This window comes from Ammospiza caudacuta, chromosome 3 (assembly GCF_027887145.1).
Source record: "Ammospiza caudacuta isolate bAmmCau1 chromosome 3, bAmmCau1.pri, whole genome shotgun sequence".
Lineage (NCBI taxonomy): Eukaryota > Metazoa > Chordata > Aves > Passeriformes > Passerellidae > Ammospiza > Ammospiza caudacuta.
In genome coordinates this window covers 60,339,299-60,366,566 of record NC_080595.1, presented here as the reverse complement: position 1 = coordinate 60,366,566, position 27,268 = coordinate 60,339,299, and the positions used below count along the sequence as shown (strand labels likewise).

Below are 27,268 nucleotides of genomic sequence, written 5' to 3'. Positions count from 1 at the left end.
TTTTGTATGGCCATAAATAAAGATGGAAGAGAGTTTCAGCTCCTTTTGGCACAATTTTTCAAAGTCTTTAATACCTTTCAGCTCAAACTTAACAAGACGCTGTTCTAGTCCTGATGGAACTAGAGATGAGAAATGTTCCTGAATAATCCCAGTGAAAGATGTTGGGAGGAAGAGCCAGAAAGGAAAAACAGCAAGATCTTGTTCTCTTATTTTAAACTCGCCTAACTTTGTTGCTTCAGAAATTTTAAAGTCACTCACCAATACCAAGAATAAAGATTATAAGAATATGGTAAAACTTTCATCTACTAGTCCTATTGGAGAGAAACTGAAAATTCCTCTCTTTAAGGGAAATGCTCTAATGACCTATAATAGTCAAATCTACTTTCCATGTGGAATGAGGCATGAAGATCTGTCAGCACAAATGGAAACAGCTGGCCACCATATCCTGCTGAGGAAGACCATGGCTTGGATGATTACATTTTACTTCTGTCCATAATCTGACTTTCAAAGTTCCACATCCACTGCTGTCAAGAGAAGGTGCTGTGAAACAGAACATAAAATGTATTGCACCCTGTGCTACCCTCACCCAGCAAAAGAAAACATCAAATGAAACACTTCTCTTCACACAGGATGACTGCCATCTCTCAGCCCAAGAACTGCGCCCCTTTTATTACTGGGAGATGGTAGCATGCAGTGATGATCAGGTGAGTGTCTATTTTTGGCCAGTAAATTACTTTTCTCTTAGATATAGCTGAGCACAAAGCGCACTATTTAGAATATTTATAACAGGAGAAAGGCTGTGAAAGATGAGTGACCTGGTTTTGTTCTCACTTCTGTGTGAAAAGTAAACACAAATCCAGTGGATTCAATCATGGCAGAGGAAATCAAATTAAGGCTTGAAGGTCTACAAGACTTCACTGTTTAGAAAGAAAATACAATAAAATAACTATGTGGCACACATCCTCCTTCACTCATGCTTCCCCAGTCCATCACCTCACCTCTACTCAAAGAACTTTAGCTAGACCCAGCTGCACAAGCAAACCCCTGGGCTCTCCTGCCCTGATGCAGAGGTCTGTTCAGGAGGATGAGCTGTATCCAAATCATTCCAGAACAGGCTCAAGTATTTCTCAAAGTTCAGAACTCTTGCTTAGAAATTCCTCAAAGCAAAGTGTGTTCCTTGCACAATGAAATTTGTGGTGCCACAGGGGGGAGCTTGGAGCTTGTGCTGTGGCTAAAGCTCGCCACTTCCAGATCAAGAGAAAAGGACAGCTCAGCAGCATTAACAGCTGCAGCCACTGGAAACGCTGCTCTGGAAAGGCTGGTTGAAAATCATGACACATGCATACATCCTGCACAAGCACTTTATTAAAGATGTTCCTTTTCAACATGATCTTAGGAGACACTCATTGACTTTGCCTTGAAAAAGCAGCCAAACACATAACTTATAGCAGAACAGAAGTCTTACACAGTCTTTATCCACTACAGTTTGGGAGAAGACTATGAATGCAAAAAAAGACCACATTTTCCATCAAATGCACCTGTTGATTTTCTTGGAACACTTGCAAGAGAGGGAAGCCATTCCATTACTTACACCTTTATCTTCCTCCCAACCAAAGGAAGCAAAATGTCCCAGCACAGTGCTAGGAAATACCTATCTTTTTTTTACACATTATTTTCTAAATGGTGCTACATTTTATTGCATGTTTATTCATTTTTTTTGTGTTGGTACAAAGTGTGAGTAGGAAGGCATATGATTTTATTAACTTGCACAGCAGCTATTCAAATCCATTATAAAAACATATTCCTATGTAAAGGCTTTTAATTAGGCAAGAAATGTGCTTCCTTTGGACAATGGGCTTGGTTCACAGCAATACTTGTGTAATTAATGCTTATTTATTAGAAAAGCATCCCTGAATCAGTAAATGGGGCTATTGACTCAGCTGCAAACCACTATGTCAGTCTGCTTTGGTACCTCTGAAAATGTAAATCATCTACATCTATTAGGAAAACTAATGACCTGTCCTGATTCAAGCTGAAAAACAGTGCTATAATTGAAAAAGCCCAGTCCTGAGCAGCCATTGTGTTTGGTTCTGCAGGATGACAGTGTAGCAATCATGTTTTTTCTTTAAACAATACTTTCTCATTACCTTAATAGGAATTCATGCTACTTGATTTTGAACTGGGCCCACTATTTACAGTATTACTATACATAACCAATGGTCAATGTAATTAACAAAATTGATCAAATTCATTCTTTTGGAAGAAAAAAAAAACAACAAGAGACTGATTTTGCTGGGGTTTTGGAGAGCTGGCTTGGTAAAGAGTGTTCCATCTGTACCAATGCATTTTAAACATGAAGAAATTCCTGGCTAAAAGACTGATGGCTAAGACAACATTTTCAGCGGTAGTATCTTATACCGCTGGAAACTAAGTTACCAGTGAGATAACATAAATCAAGGTAGTAGTGCATTAGTTTAAAGATATGTAAATATTTATTTGAATGCTGCAGCATAACAGCTATAATTTTTCACTGCTTTGACATCCAAGGATTCCTAGCTCTCCACAAATGTATTTTTTTGTTTTGGTACTTGCATTCAAAGCAAAGTAACTCCCATTTCTCTGTTCTGCACTGAAATAAAGACACTTGTTTCAGTCCATAATGCTTTTTTTATGCTTTCTGGTCTGTCTCTGTCAGTGTTTGTTCTATGAGCACCAAATCCCAGATATTTGTCCCTAGTGTCCAGCTCCCAGTACCCAGGCTCGCAGTCCTCTGTACAAACACACCCCAAAGGCACACCAGGCAACACTGACAGTGCACCTGGTGCCTCCAAACAGGGCTCTGCAGAGCCTGAGCAGCACTGGCACTGCTAAAACACCACCGGGACTTCTGCAACATGATCCCTTTTCCTAGTAGATTCCCATTAGGATTCTTGTTGGAATATGGGACAGCAGGCCCTACCCTGCATTTCCCATTTCCCAGGAGACTGCCAGAGTCATCGTGATTTTCTGTTCCTGGGACTGCTGTCACATTCTGCTAAGACCACAGGAGTCCTAAATAAGTAAACACAAACCTCCCTCTGACTTCCATCTAAAAAGCTTCTAACCAGGTCTGCTGATAAGTACTTTGCTCTATGGAGACTCATGCTCCCAGCAGTTTGGAAATGAGAACACTCAGGAGCAGGCAATATTCAAACAATCAGGTAAAGACTGACAGGAGCTGGGAGAAAGGTGAATTCCACAACATAAGCTCTGGCCTCAGTAGTGTGTACTTCTGTAAGAGCTGTTTTCTGTTGCACCAAAAAGGCAGCTTTTAACTGCACAGGTCACAGTGAGGTGAGCAGTACCTGGCTGCTCTGTGACTCTGAACAGATTTCAGGTGCAGCAGGAGTGATGAGGTCAGAACAAGGAGAAACAATCAATTCCCATGCAGGGAAACCTTACCTTAATTCCCAAACTACTTGTGGCCTCCATTTTTTTTCTAACAGCATCCAGAGCACCTCAGTTTCACATTTCATATGCTTTTTGCAAGACAATTATTCTACTTGATTATTATTATTATTTTGTGCTGATTGTCACAGAAAATGAAGTTAATTAACAAAAGTCTGCATTTAGGAACTCAATATTCTTTTCACTTATGCAGCTTTACAACAATCATATGAAGTTGAAAACAAAATATTAGTCCTGTTTACAGACAATGAGCTTTAATTGCTTATTGTGCTCTGTATCACAACAGTTAGTTTTTAAAATACAAAAAAATTAAATTTAGGTGCTGACATCTATTTTCATGTGAAATCTCCTTTCGAAATATGCATCTTCTCTACACAGATATGCATATTCAGATGCATTCCATGAGAACACAAAGAAAAAAAATTTAATCTCACTAGCTGAGAAGAAATCAGCTGCAGTGTCACAGCTACAGTGCAGGACACTGCCTCTGGACTGATTCACAGAGAAGGAAAGGTTTTATCCTATTCCCTGCCTTTGATAGCATCCAACAGGATTTGCACTGTGTGAATGAGATGATGGTGATGGTGATATGGATGGGCCCCTCTCCATTCAGGATCATATGCAGTAGAATACAATGAATAGCTGCTTTTTATGAGACTGCCTTGTCCGAAACTGGCCACCTTTCAAGTAAAACAGATGATGCTTACTTACAATACTATAATGTTTTTAATAGGACACATCCTTTTCAGAGTTGATCTCCATCTCCAAGGCAGGACATACCTTTTATCAATTCCTTGGGCACTCCCTATGAGTGTGTAACTACAGGCTTGTTGCACATCAGGTAATGAATCTGATTTGGTGGACAATGCTGTGAGTAGGCTGCCAGGGAGCCTGTCCTGAAGGGAATACGGAAAATGAAAGACACACACCCACACCACCCCAGGAGCAACCTCCTATGGGAGAGTACACATTTTTATGTGGATCACTCAGCTTTTGAGTGTGGTGCACACTGAGGGGCTCTGTGCTTATTTTACCCAGTCTACCTCACAGATATTAATTAGAGGGTTTCAAAACGATTAACAGTCCCAATATTTACTGTATGTGGTCACAACATAACCTGTAGTAGTGTGAGCACCTCTGAAAGGACAGACAACAGAATTTATTCCCTTCCTGTAGTGCACATGCACTCACTACATGTAGCATAGTACATGTACATGTAGCTACACGTACACATGGAGTGTTTCTTGGGCTTGTGTGTTACAGCTGAACTCATCTAAGCAGGCTTGCTGCCTTCAAAAGAAGGGATCCTGCTCCCCAGCACAGAGAACTTCTGCTTCAGGCCACTGTCTCCACTTCTTTCCAGATCATGCTCTGGTACTCATCACATAATGAGTTTGTCCAAGTCACTAATCTGCTGTAGAACTATTTATCTTTTTCTATCGCTGAATTTGTTTTCTGCCAGATCAGTGACCAGAATTGACCCACTGTACAGTAAAATGGAACCAGCAAAGGGGAAAAGGGGAGTAGGAGCTGGAAGTGCAGAGGTGTGTAGGTTGGTGAGAGCAGGATCTCCTCTTTAAGTAGCAGTAAAAGTAACAGCAGATCTAATAGCACCTTCATAAACTGCCAAGCAGAGAATTTACTTTTTGATGCCATACTGCTGCTGCAGGATGGTCCTGGGGACATAGTGGGCTGGTCCTGGGACCAAGATCTGCACTGCAGGGCATTGTGTTCTGCCTCCACATTGTGCTAGTTCTCAAAGCTGTTTGTGCTGTCATCGAGTGGCTGGCAGTGTTGTATTGTTCTTGTGAGCTTATTCCCAGACTGTATGTCAATCCAGAATTGATTCAAGGCTGGTTTTAAGCCATCCATATGGCAGTCATTGACAGAAGAAAGCACTATAGCACACATTACATTTATTATTCTGAAACTTTAGGAGGGATGTAAATGGTACATCAGTCTCATGCAAGCCTGTGCTGCCTGAAATTTAACTATTTACTTGCTAGTCTCAGTACTCTTACTTTGCACTTCAGTGCAAAGTAGAAAACATACTACTAACTAAGAGCAGGCTTTTCTCACTCTTTTTAGTCATAAAAGAAACTAAATGCTAATTTCCTTCTTCTTTACACTGGCTTCTGGCTTCTTATTATCCTAATAACCCATGCCTGCAATGAAGGGTCAAAGAAAAAACAGCTTTTCACAATTACTTAGAAAGGTCAAAGACATCACTTCCAACTTAAATAAAAACTCAATTAAATATACCACTTCTGGCACACAGCAGCTCAAGCAGTAGTCATTCCCAATACCATATACTCAAAAATGTTACATATTCTAATAATAAATTCATAATAATTCATATTCTGATAAAATGGCAGGACATGTTCACTGGCAGACTGGAGGAGCCTAAGAGCCTTGCAGCTGAGCCCAAAGGGAAAGCCCTGTTATGCTCCCAGCTTTTCCTAGCACTGAGTAGCTCCACCTTCACCAAGGACAGCTCACCTGTGAAACTGATCATTATATTTAGTTATTGCAAGGGATTTTATCATTCAGATTAAATAAAACTGTTATGACATCTGTTATGCTGTGAGACTAATGAAAGCTTTGAAATTTGAAGAAAACAGAAATACTTGAAAGCACTGTTAGTCCATAATTTTCGAAGTTTTAGTTAAGTTCCAGGAGAATAAAAAAGGAAGAGAGAGGATTGAAGAAAAGAAAGTGGAAAGAAAAAGGAAAGAATGATGGGAACAGAAACAGAAGGAAAGCGCTACTTGATAGGTAGTTTACCAGGAAACTTGCAAGCAGAGATAGTCAAAAATGAAAAGGCATTCATCTACTGTTCCATTTCAATGAGATGCTAAACTCCTCAAGGTCAGCTCAGAACCCAGCTTGAATTTTGCTGAATCTATAAACTCTGCAGATCAGGGATCTTTGCTTCCCTCCATTTTAACATACCCTGATAACATTAATTATTATGCCTCTGGTACATTTTGTAAATATTCCAGGTACTGACTCTACTACAAAAAACACTGTACTATTCTCCTGCTGGGACGCAACCCCCACTCTGAGTTCCAGAGAATGCAACTCATACTCAGGAATTTCGGCTATTTAAATTTCCTCCCACCAGCACATGCAAATGACTGCAAGCACTGACAAGAGCAGAATCCTGGCAGCCCTCGTATCCTGCACATGCTCCTGCAGCCATCAGGAGAGGCAGCAGAACGCCCTGCTGGGGAGCTCACTTACCTCATGGTTCTCTGCCTTATGAGGCTGCACAGTGAACAGATCCTTTACCTATTGCTTTTCCATTTACCAAACACAACAGATTTAAAAAAAAAAAATCTTGAGGATGAGTAGGCGAGAAATTAGGAAAACTAGGTGATAGTGAAGAGAGGCGGTGGAAATTAAAATGTCAGGTTTTATCCCTTCTTCTGTTACTGCTATCTGTGGATATTACAAAGGCAATTAGTCAGCTCTGGTTTTTTGTGATCTCTAAAACAGTAGGAACTGCTGATGATAAATGTGCTTAGGGATTACATATTTGAGGGTTTCGTGGAAGTGTGTGAAACATACTTCGCAATATACGAGTCTCTTAGGCCTCATTTTCCAACACCTTGTTCCTTGTGCCAGATGTTTGTATCAGTGTCTCACAAATGCAAACTGCATACAAAACAAGAAGTTTCTGTGGCTTTTATGATTCATGTTCATTATCAACCAATAGGGAGTCATGGAGCAATATAAAATCAGGCTAAACATTGCTTCAACAGGACAGCTAATTTATGGCAGTATTAAAACCTCCCTAGACAAGGCGTTCATATATTTGCCATGATTACCATTTTTTGCTAATAGGTAATGGCAATCCTTCTTGTTGCAAATAAAACACTTGTTATCTTCAAATCCACTGAGAACTTGGTGGTCCAGCTTTTCTTCACCTTTGCCTGAGACTTCCATGGTTTCGACTGCCACTACTAAGTTTCCCTCTGCTACCTCTTCTTTAGGACGATGACCTCTAGCTCTTGAGAACTTTATCTTGTGCTTTCCTCCTTTCCGATGACTCTTTCTGCCCTTCCTGGAGTACTCTGCCTCTTTTTGCTTTCCAGAACCCTTTCCTGCAGCCCGGTATTGCTCCGGCCCCACGACCCTCCCCACGCAGAGCAGCTGACAGCAGCAGGTGCCTCACGACATTTCCCAAACAGCTGCAATTCCTAACGCTGTCTGTACGGGTACCTCCCTTCGTGCTTTCAAAGGCTGCGTTCGCCTATTCAGAGTGAGGGGCTCCTGCAGGCTCCTGCAGCTCCGTACTCGCGCTTAATGCCGCAAGGCCGAGCTCGGGAGCTCCCGGAGACAGGGAGCTGCCCGGCCAGGGGCAGGGACGGTGATAGGGACAGGGGCAGGGCCGAGGCAGGGCCGGCCCCCTCTCGCCGCCTCCCCCGCTTCCTCCCTGCCCCGCCTGTTGATGTTTCACTTGCTTTTAATTCCCGGGTCGCAAGATGGAGGCGGCGTTGGGTCGTCGGGAGCTGCTGCTGCTGCCGCTGTCGCTGCTGCTGCCGCCTCTGGCCGCCGCTCTGCTGGGCCCGGCCGCGCCGCTGGGACAGGTACCGCCGGGGCCAGCCCTGCCCTGCCACTGCCACTTTCCCTGTCCCTCTCCCTGTTCCTGTCCCTCTCCCTGCTCCTGCCCCTGCCCCGGTCCCGGCCCGTGCCCCGCTCCCTCCCAGGGGTGAGCCCGACCCTGCCGCGGGCAGACAGGGCTTCCCCTGTCCCTTTGCTGCTTCGTCCGTATAGGATTCGATGTGCCGTATCTGACAGGTCTGAGGGGGAAGGTGGTCACTCCTGTGCAATGTAGATGCGTTTATGTTGTGTTTTCAGGCTTGTCTCCGTACATCTGCATGGTTCGGTGCCGTAGAGGTACGCGCTGCATTAGGTCAACACTTGTGCTTAGCCTGCTCGTGATTCGAACCAAGAGGAGGAGTGTATATCTCTTTGATGTATTGGTGTATATCTATAAACACACAGGGCATTGTGTTGCTTGTTTTTCTGTTCCAATATCTATGCTGTATCTTGGTGACATCAGTTTTAAATTTGGTGGCTTTTAAAAAGAGTGGAAGGAATATTTTGGGTGCTACTTAGGAGAGCTTTACAGTGGGAATAAAAAGATTTGCCACAGCACCAGGTGAGTTCTGACTTCTAGAATTACAGAAGAGCTGGGCACTTCTGCCTGAGCTTGAATCATGATCAGATACATCCTCTAAAATTGGTATAATTGTGAACTCAAGATGTAAGATCACAGAGGGAAGGTTTGTAGTCAACTTGTCTAGCCAATGTGAAGTTACTGACCAGTTACCTGAGTAAATTTATTATGTCTTTTTTCCCTCCAGAGTTACTTATTTATTAGTGTAATAAAGTGAAACATTTCCAAAAAGCCTGGCAGAGGCCCTGAGCTGGCACATCCTGTGTTGCGAAGCAGGATTCATTCCTGGCCTCACTTCCTGGTTCCTGCTTCTCCTTATGAGCTTCTGAAGAGAGACCTCCTTAGCTCTGATTTCTAGATCAGGGGATCTAGATCTTCAGACTCCTACAAAAGTGCCTGAATGCCTGGAGTGAGGTGTGCTAAAGAGAGCAGAGGGAGCTCAGTATTTGGGTACTTTGCCTGTCCCTCTGAGAAAGGGAGTGCTGCCTTGAATTTGCCAGAAGGCTCATGAAGTGACAGTGTAATGCAGGCTTGTGCTCTTGCTCACCTTCTACCCAGAAACTGTTACACTTCACACTGAAACTACAGCTTGATAGTATTAAAGTTCTTTGTCACTGCTGGCAGTTTTAAAGGACATGGAGGCACATTTGTGTCAGCTGTCTTGGGATGTGACAGCGTGAGCACAGGGGTGCTGGAGCAGTGCCATGTGAGGCAGCTTGGGGTCAGAGATAGAACAGGTATGTTTTGGAGTGTGAGTAGGGCTTGACTTAGGAACTGTAGTGCCTTATGGGCACAGCTGTGCTGTTAGTGGGGTTGAGTTTGTCCATTTGTGCCCTACTGCTCAGGTGGTCTTGTGAGCTCATGATTTGCTAGTTTGGAAGTATCTGCACTTTTAGCTTTATATGGGTCTGGTGGCCTAAGTATATGCAGAAAATTTCTTCTAAGAGTCAAAAAGGGCCACACAAATCTTTAATGCTTTTTTTCTTTTTAAATGTTAAACTTAGCAAAATAAAAACCCATGTTTTCTCCTGCACTATTTAGTTTTGTACATACAGGACCAGTTTTGATGCAAAAGGAACAGTGTATCTGGAGAAAATTTTGAGTAGAAGAGTCAATTTTTTTTGACACTGAGCTGTTTTTTGGTGGCCTGCTAGGAACAGAAGTGCCTTGGCAGTGGGAGTGGGCAGAGTGGGAATGCCATGCTGCCTTCAGAAGCTATGGTCTCAGTGATAGTGGGTATAGGGTCAGATTAACTGTGGTGTTTCCTCAGGATGGCTTGGGACTGCAGACTGGTTGGAGCAGGCAGCATCAACATGGTGAGCTTAGCTTTGGCTGGGCACCACAAGTGTGCTTTACAACTCTGTGAGCCCACTGGCTGCACTCTACTAACAGCTTCACATTTTGTTAACTCTTCCATGTGGGGATTAAAGCTGGTGTCAAAGTTTACCTCTGTGCTGATGGCAGTGGTGTTACAAGAACCATAGTGGAAAGACTGAGGAAAAACCTTGAGATACTGGAATAGCATTTTGTAAGGCTGAAATGCTTCTGTTCAGCTCTTTTGGAATGTGAACGCCTCAACTGTTGTGCAATACTTGTAATTTCTTAAAAAAGCTGTTTTGAAATCTGGACTCTTTTTTTAACATTAGCATGTCTGTTCTGGTTTTTAGTTCTCCTCATAAAATTTGGATATGCAAAACTGGACTAAAAATTGATTGATTTTAGACAAAATTTGGAGGTGATTGTTGTTGTTTTGGGCTTTTTTTTTCTTTAAAAAAATTTAAAGGGAATGATGCAATAGGACAACTGACTTTCACATTAAAGTAATGTTTCTGGTGCAAGGTCAGGAATAAGGTTTTGTGCTTTAGAGTATTTTTTTAGTGTGCTGATAGGAACTGGCTGAAAGCAGTGCTAACACCATGTTATTTGCTTATTCTGTTTACCTCTTGATAATTTAGGCTAGCAGAGTTCTTTCTAAATAACATACTTGCCTACCAGATTTTTTTTTCTTTTTAGTTTAGTTCACTTGCCTGGAAAAAAAAAAAAGTTTATATTATTTATTGCCTGCAAGAAACCTCTGTGTGGATGGGTCATTTCACAACAGCAGGAAATAATCTTCACTGCATCAACCATTTGATGCAGTGAGTACAATGTATTTTAATCAAAGAAGATGCTTGTAAATAGCAGTGTGCTGGAATGTTTCTTCCCTCACTTTATGTCAGTTTCTCTGTTAGCAGCCTGGCACATGAGAACTTTGTGCCTAAAAGAGCTGACATCATCTTCCGATGTATATTTGATTAAATGAAAGCAGTATGATGCAACTGTGTCTCTATGATTTGAGACTGAGTATTCACCTTTAAAACTCATGATAAAATATCATAGTATGAGTGGGTTTAATAGAGAGGATACAAAGGCAATTAATTCTAGTAACGCACATAGGGGAAAGGGAAGGCTAAACCATTTTATAATAAGATCATTGTAAAACAAGGAAGGAATGAAAGTAAATGTGCTTCTTTAGAAAAGCAAAGTAAAGCAAAAGCATCATGTCAGATTATTATATTAAGAAAGAGTTCAGCTTCAGCTAGTTAAGAAAATACTGAATGTTGTTATCTTACCCTAAATACTGTCATGCAGTTTAATAATGCCAAATCTTAATGGAGAAAATTTTGTACAAAAGTTTTCTAAAATGTGAGGGACAAATTATAATCCTGCAAACTTGTGAAATTCTATCTTGTCATGTCAAGCTTTTACCATGGTTACTTCTCAATTCAGTTATGCCTGATTGCAGTTAAGACTCTACAGCATAGTTCTGTTTTGATTCTTACAAATGAGTTATGTGAAGCATGGATCATGGACCCCTGGATTGCAATATATAGTTACACTGCTTGGAGCCAGTTGTCCATGTGAGTGCAGGACTCAAGTGGTGTGAGCTTGTGTGGTAGTTTTGTTTGTCTATTCAGACACTGCTTTTCCCATAATCTCTTCTCAAATTTAGAAACAGGTTATTGGTTTTGTCTATTTTTTGCCTGTTTGGCAACCTGACATTTTTCAGTCGCAGACGGGATATCAGCAGTGCCTGTGTAAAGGCTGTGAGGGGATTGTCTTTCTTTCAAGTCTCTGTACAGCTGGCCATCTTGTAAGGCATTGTGCCATCTGTTCCCAGGGCTGCCCACTTGGCTCCCTGCAGGCCTTGGAGCAGAAGGAGCCTTGTTTGGAGAGCCTCAATGGAGAACAGCTGTGTTTCAAGTGGGCCGGCTGCCAGCAGCAGAATCCTGATGGGCTTTGTGTGACTGATGCAGCTGGGTAGGACTGAGCAGTTACCCTGTACTGGGAGAAACTCTACAGTGCACCCCATCAGGTGTTCACTGCCTGTGGATAAAGTTTTTTCCCGTTCTTTAATCAGATAATCAGATCTGTTTGAAGTTCCTGCGTGATTGGACCCATCCACTTTTTCTTTTGCGGCATTTTTTTACAAAGCAATATTAGGTGAAATATTCTCTGTAGATTTGTATGGTGTTAGTCTTTGAGAATTAATGAATATTCCCTTTTAACTTTTGCCAGATGCTTTATATTCTTTGCTAACATCTTTCCCCCTTTTTGTTCTGCTGCTACTACGATTATACTGCCCCAGTTACCAGTCCTGGATTCTGTTGTAGCACACAGTGGAAGAGAAAAGGAACAGAAACTGATCACTACCTGCTTACTTCTGCAGATCCAAGCTCACAGAAATTCACTAGTTCACTATAACCTGTGCCATCACACTGTTAGAGCTGCTGCCTAACTGTCCTAAAACAGAATGACTTATATTTGCTGTCCTCTTTGCAGGTTCTGTGGCCATTACCACTCTAAATATCACTGCTGGAGTACTAAAACAGGGATGAGAAATCATAGGAAAACTCAGGAGAGACATTTACATCCTATAAGAGCATTTAGAATGATAGGGCCGTTGTTCGTGCACATTGGAGTTTTGTGTGAAGGCATTTACCAGCACAGGAGGGGACAAGGGGCTGCAAAGTATGGAATGGGGTCAGTGGTAAGCTGGAAGCACACCCCAATTCTTAGGGACTTGAATTGCTTCTTGGCGTTGTAATTTCATTCTAGCTCTGTCAAAGCACTGCTTTTTCAAATATCCCAGTGAATTCAGGACCTTTTAAATTACAGGCCTGTCTGAAACTTGCGTGATACTTGCATGTTAATACTGAAAAGTGTATTGTAAGTTGTACAGCCAAGTTTTACACTCACAGTTGAGGCTTCTCCAGAAATTGACAGGGCAATAGTATGGACTGTGGCAGAGTTCCCGTGTTCTGCTCTCAGTGGCTTTGTTACTGCAGGATTGGCTTACTATTCCTTTACAAAATAAGGGATGTGGGGTTATTTGCTGAAGTACATAACCACAAGACATATCTACGAAGCACTATAAAACACTTTCTTCCCCTTCACCCTCAGGCTGTGAATTTTATTATGGTAACATAAAAAAAAAATTCCTCTGTTGAACTTAAAGGATGTTCTGTAAGTGTGTGTGTCTTCAGCCCTAGGACTGGAAAGATGGGGATTTGAGTTATCACTGGAGCACTTTCTAGCAAGTGTGGCTTGTCAGACCAGGCATTTCATCCTGAAAGACTGGTGCAAGAGCTGTTGACCTGCCACATCTGTTTCCCTCCCCTTTAGGCGGCATAAACAACTCATGGCTCTTGAGCACTTAACAACATGCAGATATTGAAGGGGTACCAATCAGGCCTGTGATAATAGGGGCAGTGCTGTGCATCCCTTCTTCCCTGCTGTGGGTGAAAGTGGCTTAGCTGGGATGGTGCTCTGTTCTCCTGTGAGCTGCTGCTTCCTTTCCCCAGCACTCCTGCCCAGCTTTCCATCGCAGTTGGCATGCATCTTGTTGTTTTTGCCATCCTGTAGATTTTGTTATGGGGTATATGTAGGGTCAGGAAGATTGGCCACAGCAGGACCCATTGAGTTTTGAGTGTGGTACTGCAGGAGACACCATGGGAAGCCATGGAAAGACAGCAATGTGAAACCCACCTTCAAGGAAGGGTTAAGACTGAGCTGGAGCACTGCTGTTTTCTGTGGGAAGATAAGAAGAGTAATGAACAACCTGTTCATAGATTGCAAAATGAGAGCGTGTGACAACTGAGTAGAATGGATGTACAGAGTATGGGAAGATCTCAGTAGAATTTGTTGGATCTGGATGTGAACAGACTAGTCCCAGGAGTAGCAACAGCATGAGTTCTCTGTTGTGTGTGAACACAAAATTGCAAAGGTCATGATGCAGCTGCTGTAGGGGAATACTGATCATTGCTCTGAGTTACTGAGGAGCTTTATGAATCTGTAGCATTAAGGAGATGCATCACTATCACCTGAGATGGTGGTGAGGACAGATGTCTGCCAAGGAGGTGCTGCAAGGACGGATGGATCACGCAGCAGAGGCAGTCTGAAGATCTGTGTGCATCAGAACAAGGAGCCCAGCTCATTCTTCCCAGCTGTGTTCTTGGATCTCTTGTGCTTGTCCAGCTCTTCCTTGCTTGTTCAACTGACAGAAAAATGGTCTGACAAAAAAGGGAAAGTTTTTGTTCCAATTTAATGGCTAAATTAACTCACTGACTTGGGATGGGTGAGAGAGAAGGATAATGGGCAGGAGAGATCTGCACTCTTTCTTTCAGTGGCAGAGACAGCGAGTGGTTAAACTGTCTTATTTTTGTCTGCACCTTGCAATCTGTTTTTTGAACCTTTGACAGCACAGAAGTGATCCACTGAAATATTTCATTTCTTAAACATGTAACATGTTCTTCAAGTGCAAGTTTTCAGTATGTTCCAGAATTCATAACAGTGCTTGTGGATACTGTGTCAACAGAGCTGACAGCTGTTTTGAAGGAAATTAATCATTGTATGTATAGCTAACTTTGTACATTTAACAGTCAATTGTTGAGCATATCTAGCTTCCTTCATGCCTTCACTTTCAAATAAAGCATTTGATTTAAAAGAAAAAGAAAAGGAGGGGATTTTCCTATTTTTCATCAGTCATTTCCTTTTTCTTGTAATCTCAGTGAGTCTCTTTGTAGATGTCGAAAGAAGATTGTGAAATATTTTCTGTGTAAAAAACCCTCAGATGTAATTCATGGCTTAAAAAATGAGGGACTGTTAAGACTGCCAGTAAAATCCATCTTCTGTGCCCTTTGAATTCCCAGAAAACAGAAAAACCTAGGAACAAAGTTTTGGTAATCTGTTTAACAGTTTGAGAGTGTAAAAGACTTAGAGCTCTGAATGCTAAGAGCTAAAAGATCTAAAAGTTTGGTGGATTTTTATTATTAATATACACAATTCTTAAAATATGAGAAGGAAATGAGTGGTTTGAGGAAATTACAGGAAGACAGGATAGAATATATCCTGTGTTTATACTGATAATCCAGTTTGTATTTGCAGTTACAGAGTTCACTTGTCTGACTAATTTGGTAATTTTAATTTCCTTTGAATAGCTAGGATTGAAGAAAAGTCAGTATAAAAACCTGTTTCATAGAAGGAGCACTGAGGAAGAGATTTCACTTTGGTCTCAGTGGCCAGAGTTTTCCTACTGATATGCCAAATGGGTCTGAAGTATTTCCAAGTCACTTTGAACCAAAAAGTTTTCTGTGCTAGGTCTGGAACCATTCTTCTCATGATGCCAAATTCAAGCTGAATCAGACTTGGAGGTTGTTTTTCAGTTTTTGACAGTTCTGGCTACTTGGAGATGGTAATTAACACCTATTGTTTCAATGATTTTTTGACATTCTTGTCACGCTTCAGAGTTTTCTGTTCCTGAACTGGGCTGTATTATGTTAGGTATTGTATATTTCACATATTTTCTGACTGGAAATCTAGTGTTGTGTAAAAATACAAAATTAAGTCTTACTGTGTATTTACGTTTTTAATTTATTTTAAATTCTGAGCCTGTGTGACTTTTTATTGAGACATGACTCACTTTTTAACTGTTGGTTGTGAAACAATGACTCAACTACAGAGCTAAAGAAGATGCTGAAGGTATGGAGGTGTTTTCCAGAGGAAAATGGATCCTCAGAATCACCAAATCATTTAGGTTGGGAAAGACCTCTAAGATCAAGTCCAGCCTTTGACTGACCACCACCCAGCTAACTAGACCATAGCATTAAGTGCCATATCCAGGTGTTAATGAAATGAAGTTGTAATAATTTAAGGTTTCCACAGGCCAAATACAGAGCTTAACATTATTTTTAAGAGGTGTCTGAGGAAGGCAGTGTGGCAGTCATTACTTTTGGCTATGTGCAAGCAAGATTTGATTTTTGTATGTAGTTTTTTTCAGGGACAGACCTGGGACACTTAAGGTCTCATTTGCAAAGCAGCCCCTGAAATTACAAGGGAGAAATAAGAGGACAGAATGAGTGATTCAATAAATTGCAGCAATTAGGGTTTGAATAAAGAAGCAAATCTCCCTTTTCTGTGAGGAGGTGTCCCATGTGTCATAATTTGGGAATCATAACCAAAGAAAAAGAATTTCTGCTGACAAAACTGAACGTTCTGTAGTATAGACTAGCTTCACTTTGAAGACCAACTGAAGTGCTTAAAAACATTTACAGAGAATCTGATTTTTACTTTTTGTGGTCTATTATTTTTCAGCTGATATGAGAGACTGCCATTATATCCGTGTGAAACAAGTGATTATTGTTATCTTTATTACAAAAACCCACAAACTATACATAGGGGAATGCAGATGTCATTCTTTCTCATCAATCCTCTTTACTAAAAAGAGGTGTGAAAAAACCAGACTGTTCCTTACATGAAACAAGAAAGCATATTTCTTTTCCTTCTGTCTGCTGGATAGAAAGACTGGGAATGTGCTCTGGGCTTAGTAAGAAGTCATTCTGCCAGGACAGGACAAGAAAAGGACAAGAAAGTTGCAATGGTTCATGTGTTTTCGCAAACTTACATCTCTTCTGTTTGTTTTTTTTTTTCCAGGAAGCAATTAGGGTTGGTGTTATGATCCTGAACACCAGTGGAGAACTGCACAAAGTACAGGTTTGTCTGGTTTTTCTCTTTATTCAGTGAATTAATATGCAGCAAAACAAAGTCTGCAGCAGCTGCAAGTACATCCTTTATTCTGACATCAGTCAGTATGGAGTGTGTCTCTCTGAGAGCAGGATTGCAGCACAGGGGCAGGAAACATGCACTCATCCTGGCTGTCTTTCTTTCAGGTTCTTTTTAACATCACCTTTGTTAATGGACAAGTATATCTAAATGACTTTCCTATGAAAAGCGGGGTTGCCCACATAACATGCCAAACAATAATATGTGAGTATTCTCTTTTCTTTTTTTTTAAATTTTCCTCCCTCCCCTGGGGTATTTGGCTTCCCTGTTGTACAGTAACCAAAGCTTACAATGGCTATGTGTTCTGTATTTTGTAAACCAGAGCATTGTGGAAACAAAACATTTCCCAAGGTAGAACAATTTTGGTATTAAAATGGATCAAAAAAATGTTACTGCCTTCATCTCGAGTCACATTAACAGGCTTGTGTGTAAATGGTCTAATCTGAAATCCAGACCCTGCCCATCTTTTCAAAAGCATGTTTTGCACTACAAGCTAGACAATGTAAACAGAAGGATGCAACTCCACCCTGCTAATGGCTGTGTCCCTAGGTTGGTTGGCATATATCCAGAAGGAGATTCAATAACAAAAGTATGAATTGTTGTTAGGAAGATTTTTTAAGGACATCCCTTCTCTGTCTGTTGGACCAACAAGTTTCTGCTGGATAGGATATTATAGCACAAATACTGAACTTTAATGACTGCAGTAGTTAATGATTTCAAATTGTCTTGAACCTGCTGTTTTTCCACTGATTCAATGCTAGATTTTTTTTGTGAAAAAACAGAAAGTACTGTGTGATTTTTTTTGGAGATCCACAGAGCATATTGTATAATCAATTAAACAAGGACCATTATTTAAGCTTCTGTTGTATTGAGAACAATCTTCTGCTGCATGAGATGCAGTCAGTCTCTAGGTTGATACCTGAGGTCATCCTCATCAGGCTCTTAGAGAATACTAACACTTTTTGAAATTGCTTCTCTGAGCTGTGACCTTGTTGCTTGAACCCTTCTTTCCCAAGCACGATCAGTTATTAATTTGACAGTATTTCTTTTCTGGAGAGGGAGAGCAGTAATGAAATTCTCTTTTACTGGTACAAAACCATGGCAAAATGTCATTTACTTGCAAAATAACTCACTCCAGAAAAATAGGTATGATTTTATTGACTGATTCTGAGAGCTCCTGAGCACTCTTCTGTAGTTCCTATTAATTTCCCAGATCATAGTTGTAGCACTTGCAGTGACTGGTTTTGAATCTGAAACATTGATGAAAATACTGCTTGGACTTGGGAGCTAGAAACCTGGAGCTCTTTATCTCCATGTTTGGGTCTGAGTCCCCAGCATGGTACCTCTCTCTGCTACCTGTAATGTAATGTTTATACTGTTTAGTTACTAAATTATTGACAATAGATTCAGGTAGTGTTTGTAAAATGCCAAAGAAATATCAAGATATTTTTAGATAGAGGGGAAAATGCTCCTGAGTGTATACAAAAACAAAACTTGACCTTAATTGTCATGCTTTTGAATATTGGAGACCACATACTCTGACATCATTGTCAGATCATTCTTGGCACCTACATCCCCACTTGAAGTTCCCCCAAGTGTCAGTTTTGGAAGTGTATGTGTCACTCCTGTGAATGTAGAGGTGATTGAACAGCCTGACACATGGGAAAAGCTGGGAACACTGGGAGCTCCAGCTGTTTGGCATCTCAGAGGCTTTGGGCCTGAAGTGCATGCTTGCTGCTCCAAGTCAGAAAACATTCTGCAACCAGGTTAGTGCCCTGGCTCACACCTGCAGGGAACTGTCCTTCTGCCACTTATTTTGGCAATTGAATACATTACTAAATTATGCCAGAAAGTATTTTTCTATATTTTAAATAAGAAAAATGGCTTTATGAGGACAGGGATCACAGCATAAAAGTAGTGGACACACTGAGTAGTTACTGTGTGACTGAGAGACCCAAGTTGAGCCTTATCCCACATGACCTGACAGTTTCAGAGCTGCAAGTGACACACGCACAGCACCAGTGGCTTAGCAGCAGGGATGGTTTGGTCTCAGTTCATGTCTCTTGGTATCTGCATGCTGGAGAGATCCCCCACCTCAACTCTTGTGCTATTCCAGACTTCAGTTCTAGCATGCCCTCACCTGAAGCAGAGGTGTGGTACCTGGGAGAGGGATACTGAGACTATGCAGAAACAACCAGGGTAGAAAGGCAATTTTGTCTGTACTTGCAGAATATTAAGTTGTTGAAATAGCTGAAAGCTTTTGGGTATGAAGAGAGGTTGAGGTGTCACCACAGTCACATGTGAAAACAGAGAGGGGGACGGAAAAATACGTAGGAGGGAACTGGCACTCATCTTGAGCAGGAGATGCAGTGTGCATGGAAAAGACCATATTTGTTTCTGTATTCAGAGGAAGGGGAATGTTGTGCAAATGAAGATGTTTACACAGGTGGCTGGTGAGGCTGGGGCATTACTCTTATGAACTCCTTTGGACAACTGAAATAAGAATACAGCAGTAACCAAGCCCAAAAGCTCTGCTTAGAGTGCTTAAATGCAAACCTCAAAGGCAGGGATGTGAGTACAATCCCTGAGTCAGGGGATTGTACAGCTCTGCTGTGTTATGAGACCTGCTCTGGGTCTGATTTGGTGATATACTGGTAAAAAAATCATGGCACCTGTTTTAGCTGTTGCCCAGATTACTGCTGGTGGTAAAAGCAGCTGCTGGAAGTGTTAAGGACATCAGCATAGCACACCTGTTCTGGCATCTCTGGTGTGATGCTCGTGGTACTCTGACTTCTCCATTCAGGTGCTGCTTGTGCAGAGGCATCTGGGTCAGAGCTGCACCTCTTTTCTCTATGGCTGGGTACTGCTTTCTGACTGAGGTGGTTTCTCTTTGAAAATCATGACATTGTGTGTTAACAGTGGAGAACAGAAGCTTGGATAATTTACCGGAGCAGCAGCACCTGGGAACTGTCAGTGTTCGAATCATGGTTCACGAGTGGCCTTTGGCATCCACTTCTGATTTGCAGCTGATTGTCATTCAGGAAGAAGTGACAGAAATTGATGGGAAACAGGTAAAAAAAGCCCTGCTACAACATTCTGCTTGTTTTTAATTTAGGAGAGGCAAGTAGTTCCCAGGGATTACAAGGTTTACATGTATCTGGTTGATGATTAGAACACAAAGTATATAATTAATGTTAACTAACACTGTACTGAGGGAGACAACAGCAGAGTTGGCAGCATAACAGTGGGGGTGTCTCATGAGGAAACTTCATGTTTTAATGCTTCTTTTCATATTTTAATAATTGTCATTAACTATATCGCATGCACTTTGAATAAGTGAACTTGTGCAAGCAAAGCCAGACTCACAAGCAAGAGCTGATTTATAAAATAATGTACAAAACTAACAAAAGGGGTGTAGGCTCGTTCTGCATCTTGAGGTTTTCCCCATTGTTTATTCCAAGCTAACAAAAGGTTTCAAGCAGGTAGCATGGGGAACAGCTTGCAGCAGGAAACTCTTATGGCAAGTGGGCTTACTGTGAAAGCCCACAACACCTGAGAGCTTAGTCTTAGAAGACTTTGCATGTAAGACAATTTGAATCTTGATAATGAACATGGATTTTGAGATGAACAAGCACCTCCACCCCTCTGATTCTAACTATTTGCACAAATAGCAGTCAGTGTGAGGGGCTGCAATTCTAGCTGAGGTTGAAATGTGCAGAACTGAGTTCCCAAAATCGCCTGTATGGTGTAGTTGATTTACTAACTAAAGAGATTCTGTAGAAAAGATCCAGCTGTTGAAGCCAGCAACTGGCTTATTTCTGTGTCATATTTCTGTTTCTGCATGTCTGCATCTTACATGTAGCCAGGCTTTTTTGAAGGTGGCTTGTGTTCTGCTGCCTTTTTCTTTCTTTAAAGGATAATAATCATAATACCATTGATCCTTGATTAATTGCATGGTCAGCATACAGTAGTTTTTACAGGGATCTGTATCATGTCAGAATCTTAGTCTGTTAGTGGAAAGCCCCACTGAAAGGTCTTCAGCTTTTCCAGTGAGGTCTTTATGCCACTGCTAATAGCCTAAGAATTGTGGTTTGATTCAGTTGTTACGCAACAATGGCATTTTGTATTTCAGGCCTCAAACTAGACACCACAGTGCAATTCAGATTTTCATAGGGACCTAGTAAAAACAAGCAGAAAGCCAATGCTGTTTTCTTGATTGTTCCTTTAAGTCAAAAGCAGTCTCACATAAACATGGCAGAGGAGCAGAATCACCTCCCTCAACCTTCTGGCCACACTGCTCTTGCTGCAGCTCCAGGACAGAGTTTGCTTTCTGGAATGTGGGTGCACATTCCTAGGTCATGTTGAGCTTTTCATCCACCAGCATTCCCAATTCCTTTTCTCTAAGGCTGCTCTTTATCCATTTGCTGCCCAGCCTGTACTTGTGCTTGGAACTTGCCCCATCCCACGCACAGCACCTTGCACTTGGCCTGCTGAACTTCATGAGGGGTTCACCTCTCAGGCCTGTTCAGCTGCTGCTGGATGGCATCTCTTCCCTTCAGCAGGCTCACCACACGGTGTCATCAGCAAACTTGCTGAGGGTGCACTCGGTCTCACTGTCTGTGGTACCAGCAAAGTTGTTACACAGCAGCAGTGCAAATACCATCCCTGAGGACACCCCTTGTCACTGATCTCCATTTGGATATTGAGCCATTGGCAGCATTTCTAGAGTGCAAGCATCCAGCCAGTGCCACACACAATGCCTGGTCCATCTGTCAAGTGCATGTCTCTTGGTTGGAGACAAGGAGTTCAAACAGGACACTTGGTTTGCACTTGTTGAAAACAAGCAATGTTCCGGCAAAAGCAGAAATGTCAGTCTTGCCTTAGCAAGAATTTCACTGTTTACAAGTGCTTTCACTACAAATCTGAGTTTTCCATGCCCTAAAATGCCTCCCTGCAAGAGGACAGTGATGTACCATGTAAGTGATTAAAAAAGCCCATGGAATGACTACCATGTGCTTTTGCAGGGAGCAAGACCCAGTCTGTTCAGCATATTTTCTGATGTGGCATAGTCTACAGAAGTGTGATATGTGAAAACAAAGAATACCAGTTCATGTTATAACAGCTCTGGGTGTACATCTTAGTGGCCCGGAGTTTTCTGGGATGTACTGTTGGCCTCTGCCAGGCTGCTTCAGTCTTGCTTTAAACTCAGTAATGTCATGTTTGCATCTTTTGTAGGTCCAGCAGGAAGAAGTAACAGAAATAGATATTTTAGTAAAGGACCTGAGAGTACTTAGACATTCCAACTACACGGTCCCTTTGAAGGAGAGCATGCTGTACTCCATGCCAAGGGACAACGACGTGTTATTTACACTGCCCACCCTCTCAGGAAAAGGTATCTCTCAGCTCTTAAGTAGCATTTTCATCCATATTCAAAGTATCACTTTACAGGGTAAGAGAGCATCATTTATCCCTTGTTCTACATAGTGAAAGAGTTTCTTCATTAACAGGGATGGGTTCTATTTTATAGGTCTTGGTTTTTATTTTTTTTGAACACCTAAATTCAACTCTTTATATTAGATATATTTGTTTGTTTTCAAATCTGTTCTCCTTTGAAGTACTTGATACTTGGCAGCCTGCAATCCAGACATCTGACAGGAGTAAATTTCTCTCTCAAATCTGCGATGGAAGTTTCTCTACAGCTCCCCCTTTTTCCTGAGAATGAAAGAGAAAACTGTAGAGGAAATACCTGTCTGGGTCAATTCCAAACCACAGAACAGTTTTCTGTTATTAAACTTGAACAACTTAAAAGCAATAGAAGTTACTTGATGCCTTAATTTTATTTCAGTTTTGTCTAATCAAAAACTGTCAAGGATTTAATTGGAGTAGAATATTTTAATCTAGTCCATCACCCTTTAATCTGATGACAGGTGAAATTTACAGCTAAGGGCGCAGCTAAAGGCTGCATTGTAACACTGTTTCTGCTTCTTATCAAGTTCATTGCTCAAGTAAAAAAAAAAAGCCTTCTGTGTTCCTGCTGTAAATGTGTGAGATCTATACCCTCTGAGGAGAAACATGTCTCTAGCATGTCTTTATTTTCGTTCAGAGTGGGTTGAACAAAAAGCAAACTCTGCCCTAAATCTAGCTCTCCTTCTTCAGATACTCAAGATCCACTGCAGACTACCAGTCAGTACCTCATCCAGCAAGTAGAAACTACAGTGGATGAAGAGACATTACCTGGCAAGTTACCAGAGACCCCTCTTAGGACAGAACCTCCATCTTCTTACAAGGTGCTTTTGCTGTTTGTTTGCTTGCTTAAATTATTAGTATAATTATTATTATATAAATACAATTATTTAAAGATAGACAACCACTAAGACCAGTGGATTTTTGCAGACAAACCCCAAATAAATCAACCACTGTCAGCAGTGACAAGTCCAGTAGGAATCCACTGGGCTTCTAAGTCTTGCCACGTTCTGACCACACAGATTCTTCACAATAGTCAGTTGTGACATTTACATTATGCCAGGCTAAGCATTTATGACAATTTCAAATATTGCTTAGCTTTGAATTCCACCATTTTCTCCTGACTCTGCCCAAGTGCTTACCCCTCTGAGAAATGGATCACTGGTCTCACCTGCTGTAGGAAACACAGTAACCGCTGGAGAAGTTCAGTGTCAGCTTAGGAAAGGCTGGATTTTATGCCCTCCTCTGTGGCCAAAACACAGTTACAACCACTCTGTTCAAGTGTCCTTCATTTTCCAAAGGGGCCTTTAATGAACAAAGACCTAAACCTTCACCGGTTTCAAACTTTGAACAATAAAGATAGCTGAGCCACCAGTCGATTCCACCATGCTTTTACGTATGTGTAAGTAAAATTATCACCACGTAATGTGATTTAGCAGTAGCTAAAAAAAAACCAAAAAACCCAAAACTCAGCAGTTGCTTTGTTTTGCCATCTTTGTGTTTTTATCTGTTTTGTAGGTGATGTGCCAGTGGGTGGAAGACTTGAGAAAAGGGTTGTGCAGATTCTGGTTTCAATCTCTACCTATCTTGTTTAGTTTCATGGAAGTTATTGTTGTTGGAGTTGTTGGAGCAGCTCTCATTATCAAAGTCTTAAAGCTGATTCTCCCTTCATGTGAAAATAAGTAAGTAATATTTGTAATTCTTTTTTTGCTTTGATAAAGGCAAAATATTGACTAAAAGAATCTTCCGAGAAGCAGGCTCATTCTATAGGATAGTTGTAGCAAGAATTCAACGAGAAAGCTACTGGTAACTTTCCATTCCAAGTGCACTTCTGACACATAGGCATTTCAGAGAGACATGGGAAAGTATTTCATTGGAAATGTCTTTAGCTGAGCTGTCATACTGCCAGATTTTTATCAAGTCTTTTAAGGACTACATTGTGAGATGCCATTAACATAGTTCCAAGAAAGGAGGGTAGAAACTAGGTCTAAACAATTTCAACATCTCCAAGTCTTTTCATACTCCTACTATGTTGGAGTTTTACAGTAGAAAGGCCTTAAATTTGGCTTTGCAAATTTGCTTGGGAATTCTCCAAGGGGGGGGGAACCTACCTCTGTAGGCAGCTTCCAGGCCAGAGTGACTGGTGCTGGCATAGTTGGTAAGAGGCTGCATCCACTTGCTGTGTTAGCAGCAACACTAACAATTTTTGGGAGAGTAAGGTCTCAGAGCAAGGGGCAGAAAGATGAATTAGTAACTGCAAGTCACAAATCAGTGTAGATTTAGTGCTGGAATGGACAAGGACATGGACTTTAAAGCAACCTAAGTCAGCTCTGCAGGAGCTGTCCCTTGGAACTTCCTGTTCCATGGGAAGCGACTGAGAGTGCAGCGTGCTTCATCAGCCCCAGGCACAGCTGATGGCTTCAAATGCAGCTGATGAGCTGTGCCTCTGAGTGGCCCTGCATGCATTAATTTATGTATCCACTCAGGTGTTCTTGGTCCTTCTGACAAACCAGGAAAATGGAGGGTTGGAAGATCAGGAAGGTTGGAAACTGCAGTGAAAAACGAGGCAGTGCTTCCCCTGGCATTTCACACTGTGCTGTCAGATGGGAGTGCCCTGGTTAGAGCAGAGACAGTGGAGAAACACTTTGTACTTTCCCCAGCAGTAAGCAGCTTACCACTGGCAGTAAGTAGCTTAACACTGCCATGTATGAAACTGAACTAAGTGGAACTGGGAAGAAAATTCTAATCCCAAAAAACTGTTCAGCAAAGTGGATGATAACCTGTCTGTAGGAGAGGTCAGTATGGAGCAGAGGAACCACCTTGCAGTAATTTCTCTTCCAGATGAGGAACATGGGGCTTGCTCATGCCTTGTTAAGAGTGTGTAAAGAAATTGAACTGCCCCATCCATTAAAAAAAACCAAACTAAACCCCCCAAAAAAACAACCCCTAAACCACACAGTTATTTTCTTGCTACCTGTGTAAAGTGGTCCTCTAAAGAATGGTAAAGGTTTAACTCAGGATTGTAAGCCAGTCAGAATGAGCAGAACATCTCATCTGGTGAATGATAGTTGCAGATGTGAGTTGAGACCTCATCCCAAGTCTTCAGTGCCATTCTACATTACACTGATAAAACTGGAGGCTGTTGCTGAGTCCTGGAGAATCAGCTACAGGTCCTGACAGCAAACAGTTTTAAGCTACTGTGAAACTGAGCAGCTGAGCCTGCATTGCTGACATTTCAGATGTAGAAACTGGGCAAAGGGAGCCCTCAGAAACCACAGCCACTACATTCTAGAAGCATTTTTCCTTGCAGCTTCATATAAGAGATATTATGAGAGTAATAATACTTAGTTGATGCATTGATTTAAACTAAGTTTGGGGAGTTTAAGAATAAGTCTAATTTTTAGAACACAGAATTGTTTTGTGTATTGTTTTCTAATGCCAGGTAACCTTACCTTTCAGGGGCATCCTTCTCCTGGATCAAGTTGGCTTTGTACCTGTGACTACCATCAGCCTGCCTTCAGACCTTTCAGACAGGAAAAATAATTTAGATGAGAAAGCATGTACTTAATACACTATTTACTTTGGAGTTACTGGTTTTTAAAAACACACTTTTAGTTGATCTGATATTTGGCACCTGATCTTAATACCTTGTTTCTTTCCTGCTAAGAAAACTAAGTCAGTTGATTAATTGATAAAAGGCCACTCAGGCTGAGGCCCAAAGCTGACTTCCTTGTGCCTCTCCATAACAAGCAGCCTTTTCAGAAGCTTCAAAGTAGAACAGCTGCCTTTTCAGAAGTTTCAAAATAGAGCAGCTTTCCACCCTGAGGGCTACCATTGGTTTTAACTTCTGTGAAGTCACTTTTCCACACCTCAGACAGGATGCTGGCTGCCTTCATGCCCATAAACCAAGTCAGCTGTCCTGACTAACAAGATGATGAAATTCAGGGTGTCCTTAAGGTAGCATTCTTTTAAAAAATATGAGGAAATACTGCAAATATCAGCTGTGCCTGCAAACCTAAGTAAAGCTGCCCCACCTGGTTCCAGGTCTCATAGGGTCGAGTGTGTCTTGCCAGGAAGATACCACTACCAAACATTTGTGTTACTCAAAAGATCTGACATTTTGTATATGCAAAACAAAAATTTGAACAGAAGGTTTATATTTCAAGCACTTTACATTTTTATGGTCCCTTCCACTCATAAAAATTGTTAGCAGTTGTAACCAGCTTGCTTTTTGTATCTGTGACAGCAGTACTCTATCAAGTCCCAAAAGTAAAATTAAAATTCCATTAAATTCTACAGAAATACTGGCTTACTATTGCTGAGTAGGCCCAGTCTGCTCATGCCAGTTTGTACTGTTAACATTTTTCAAATAAACAATTAAATTGTTTATTAGACTGTGTTCATGTGTGCATTTCTAGTTAGGTGTAACAGTGGTTTGCCAAACATTTCAGGCTCAGGACACTGTCTGTTTCTTAGCTTTTCATTGTTCTTACTTACAGATATGAAGAATGAATAGGAAAAAAACCTCACATCTGTTAACTACCTGACAGTAGACTGAGCACAGTTATCATCTGAGTGATCAGAATTACCTGTGTTCAGCTGGAGTTGTTAGAGTGAGGGAGAAAAGCTGGGGCTCCCCCCCTCCTCCTGCCCTAAGGAAACAGCATGTGTTTAATGAGATCCAAGTTACTCAGATGCTGCTCTGTGACAGGAACAGCTCTCACTGTATCACTGAGCTGACAGCACTGCAGTGATAAAAGGAACATTTCTAACACTGACTTTGCCTTGTAAAAACACCAAACCAAACTTCACCACCCAGCAGTGCAGTGTGGTACACACCACACCAGCTCAAGGTAACAGGAACACTGCTCAAACTTTTTGTTTTGTTTTGGGTTTTTTTTTGTTGTTGTTGGGTGTTTTTTGGTTTTTTGTTTGGTTGGTTGGTTTTTGTTTTGGGTTTTTTTTGTTCTAGTACTTTGTGGGTGGCAGGGGATTGCCACCCATGGCTGAGCAGGAAACTGTTAGGATTAGCACAGGAGTGGTGACTGCACAGAGAAGAGCAAGTATTCAAAT

General features: G+C 41.5%; 1 protein-coding gene across 1 annotated transcript; it reads left to right on the top strand.

Moving 5' to 3' along the window:
* Positions 1-7,867: 7,867 nt before the first annotated feature.
* On the top strand, positions 7,868-26,537 carry GINM1 (glycosylated integral membrane protein 1). The gene is made up of 8 exons (XM_058801951.1): positions 7,868-8,039; positions 16,604-16,663; positions 16,840-16,936; positions 19,652-19,803; positions 21,968-22,124; positions 22,889-23,019; positions 23,714-23,877; positions 25,655-26,537. The coding sequence occupies exons 1-8, from the start codon at positions 7,935-7,937 to the stop codon at positions 25,761-25,763; spliced, it is 975 nt and encodes a 324-aa protein (XP_058657934.1). The 5' UTR covers positions 7,868-7,934; the 3' UTR covers positions 25,764-26,537.
* The last annotated feature ends 731 nt before the right edge of the window (positions 26,538-27,268 follow it).

Coding starts and splice junctions, on each gene's coding strand:
- GINM1 (XM_058801951.1), top strand. CDS start 7,935: ATGGAGGCGGCGTTGGGTCGTCGGGAGCTGCTGCTGCTGCCGCTGTCG. Junction 16,937..19,651: donor AACATGCCAAACAATAATAT/GTGAGTATTCTC, acceptor GTGTGTTAACAG/TGGAGAACAGAAGCTTGGAT. Junction 19,804..21,967: donor CAGAAATTGATGGGAAACAG/GTAAAAAAAGCC, acceptor CATCTTTTGTAG/GTCCAGCAGGAAGAAGTAAC.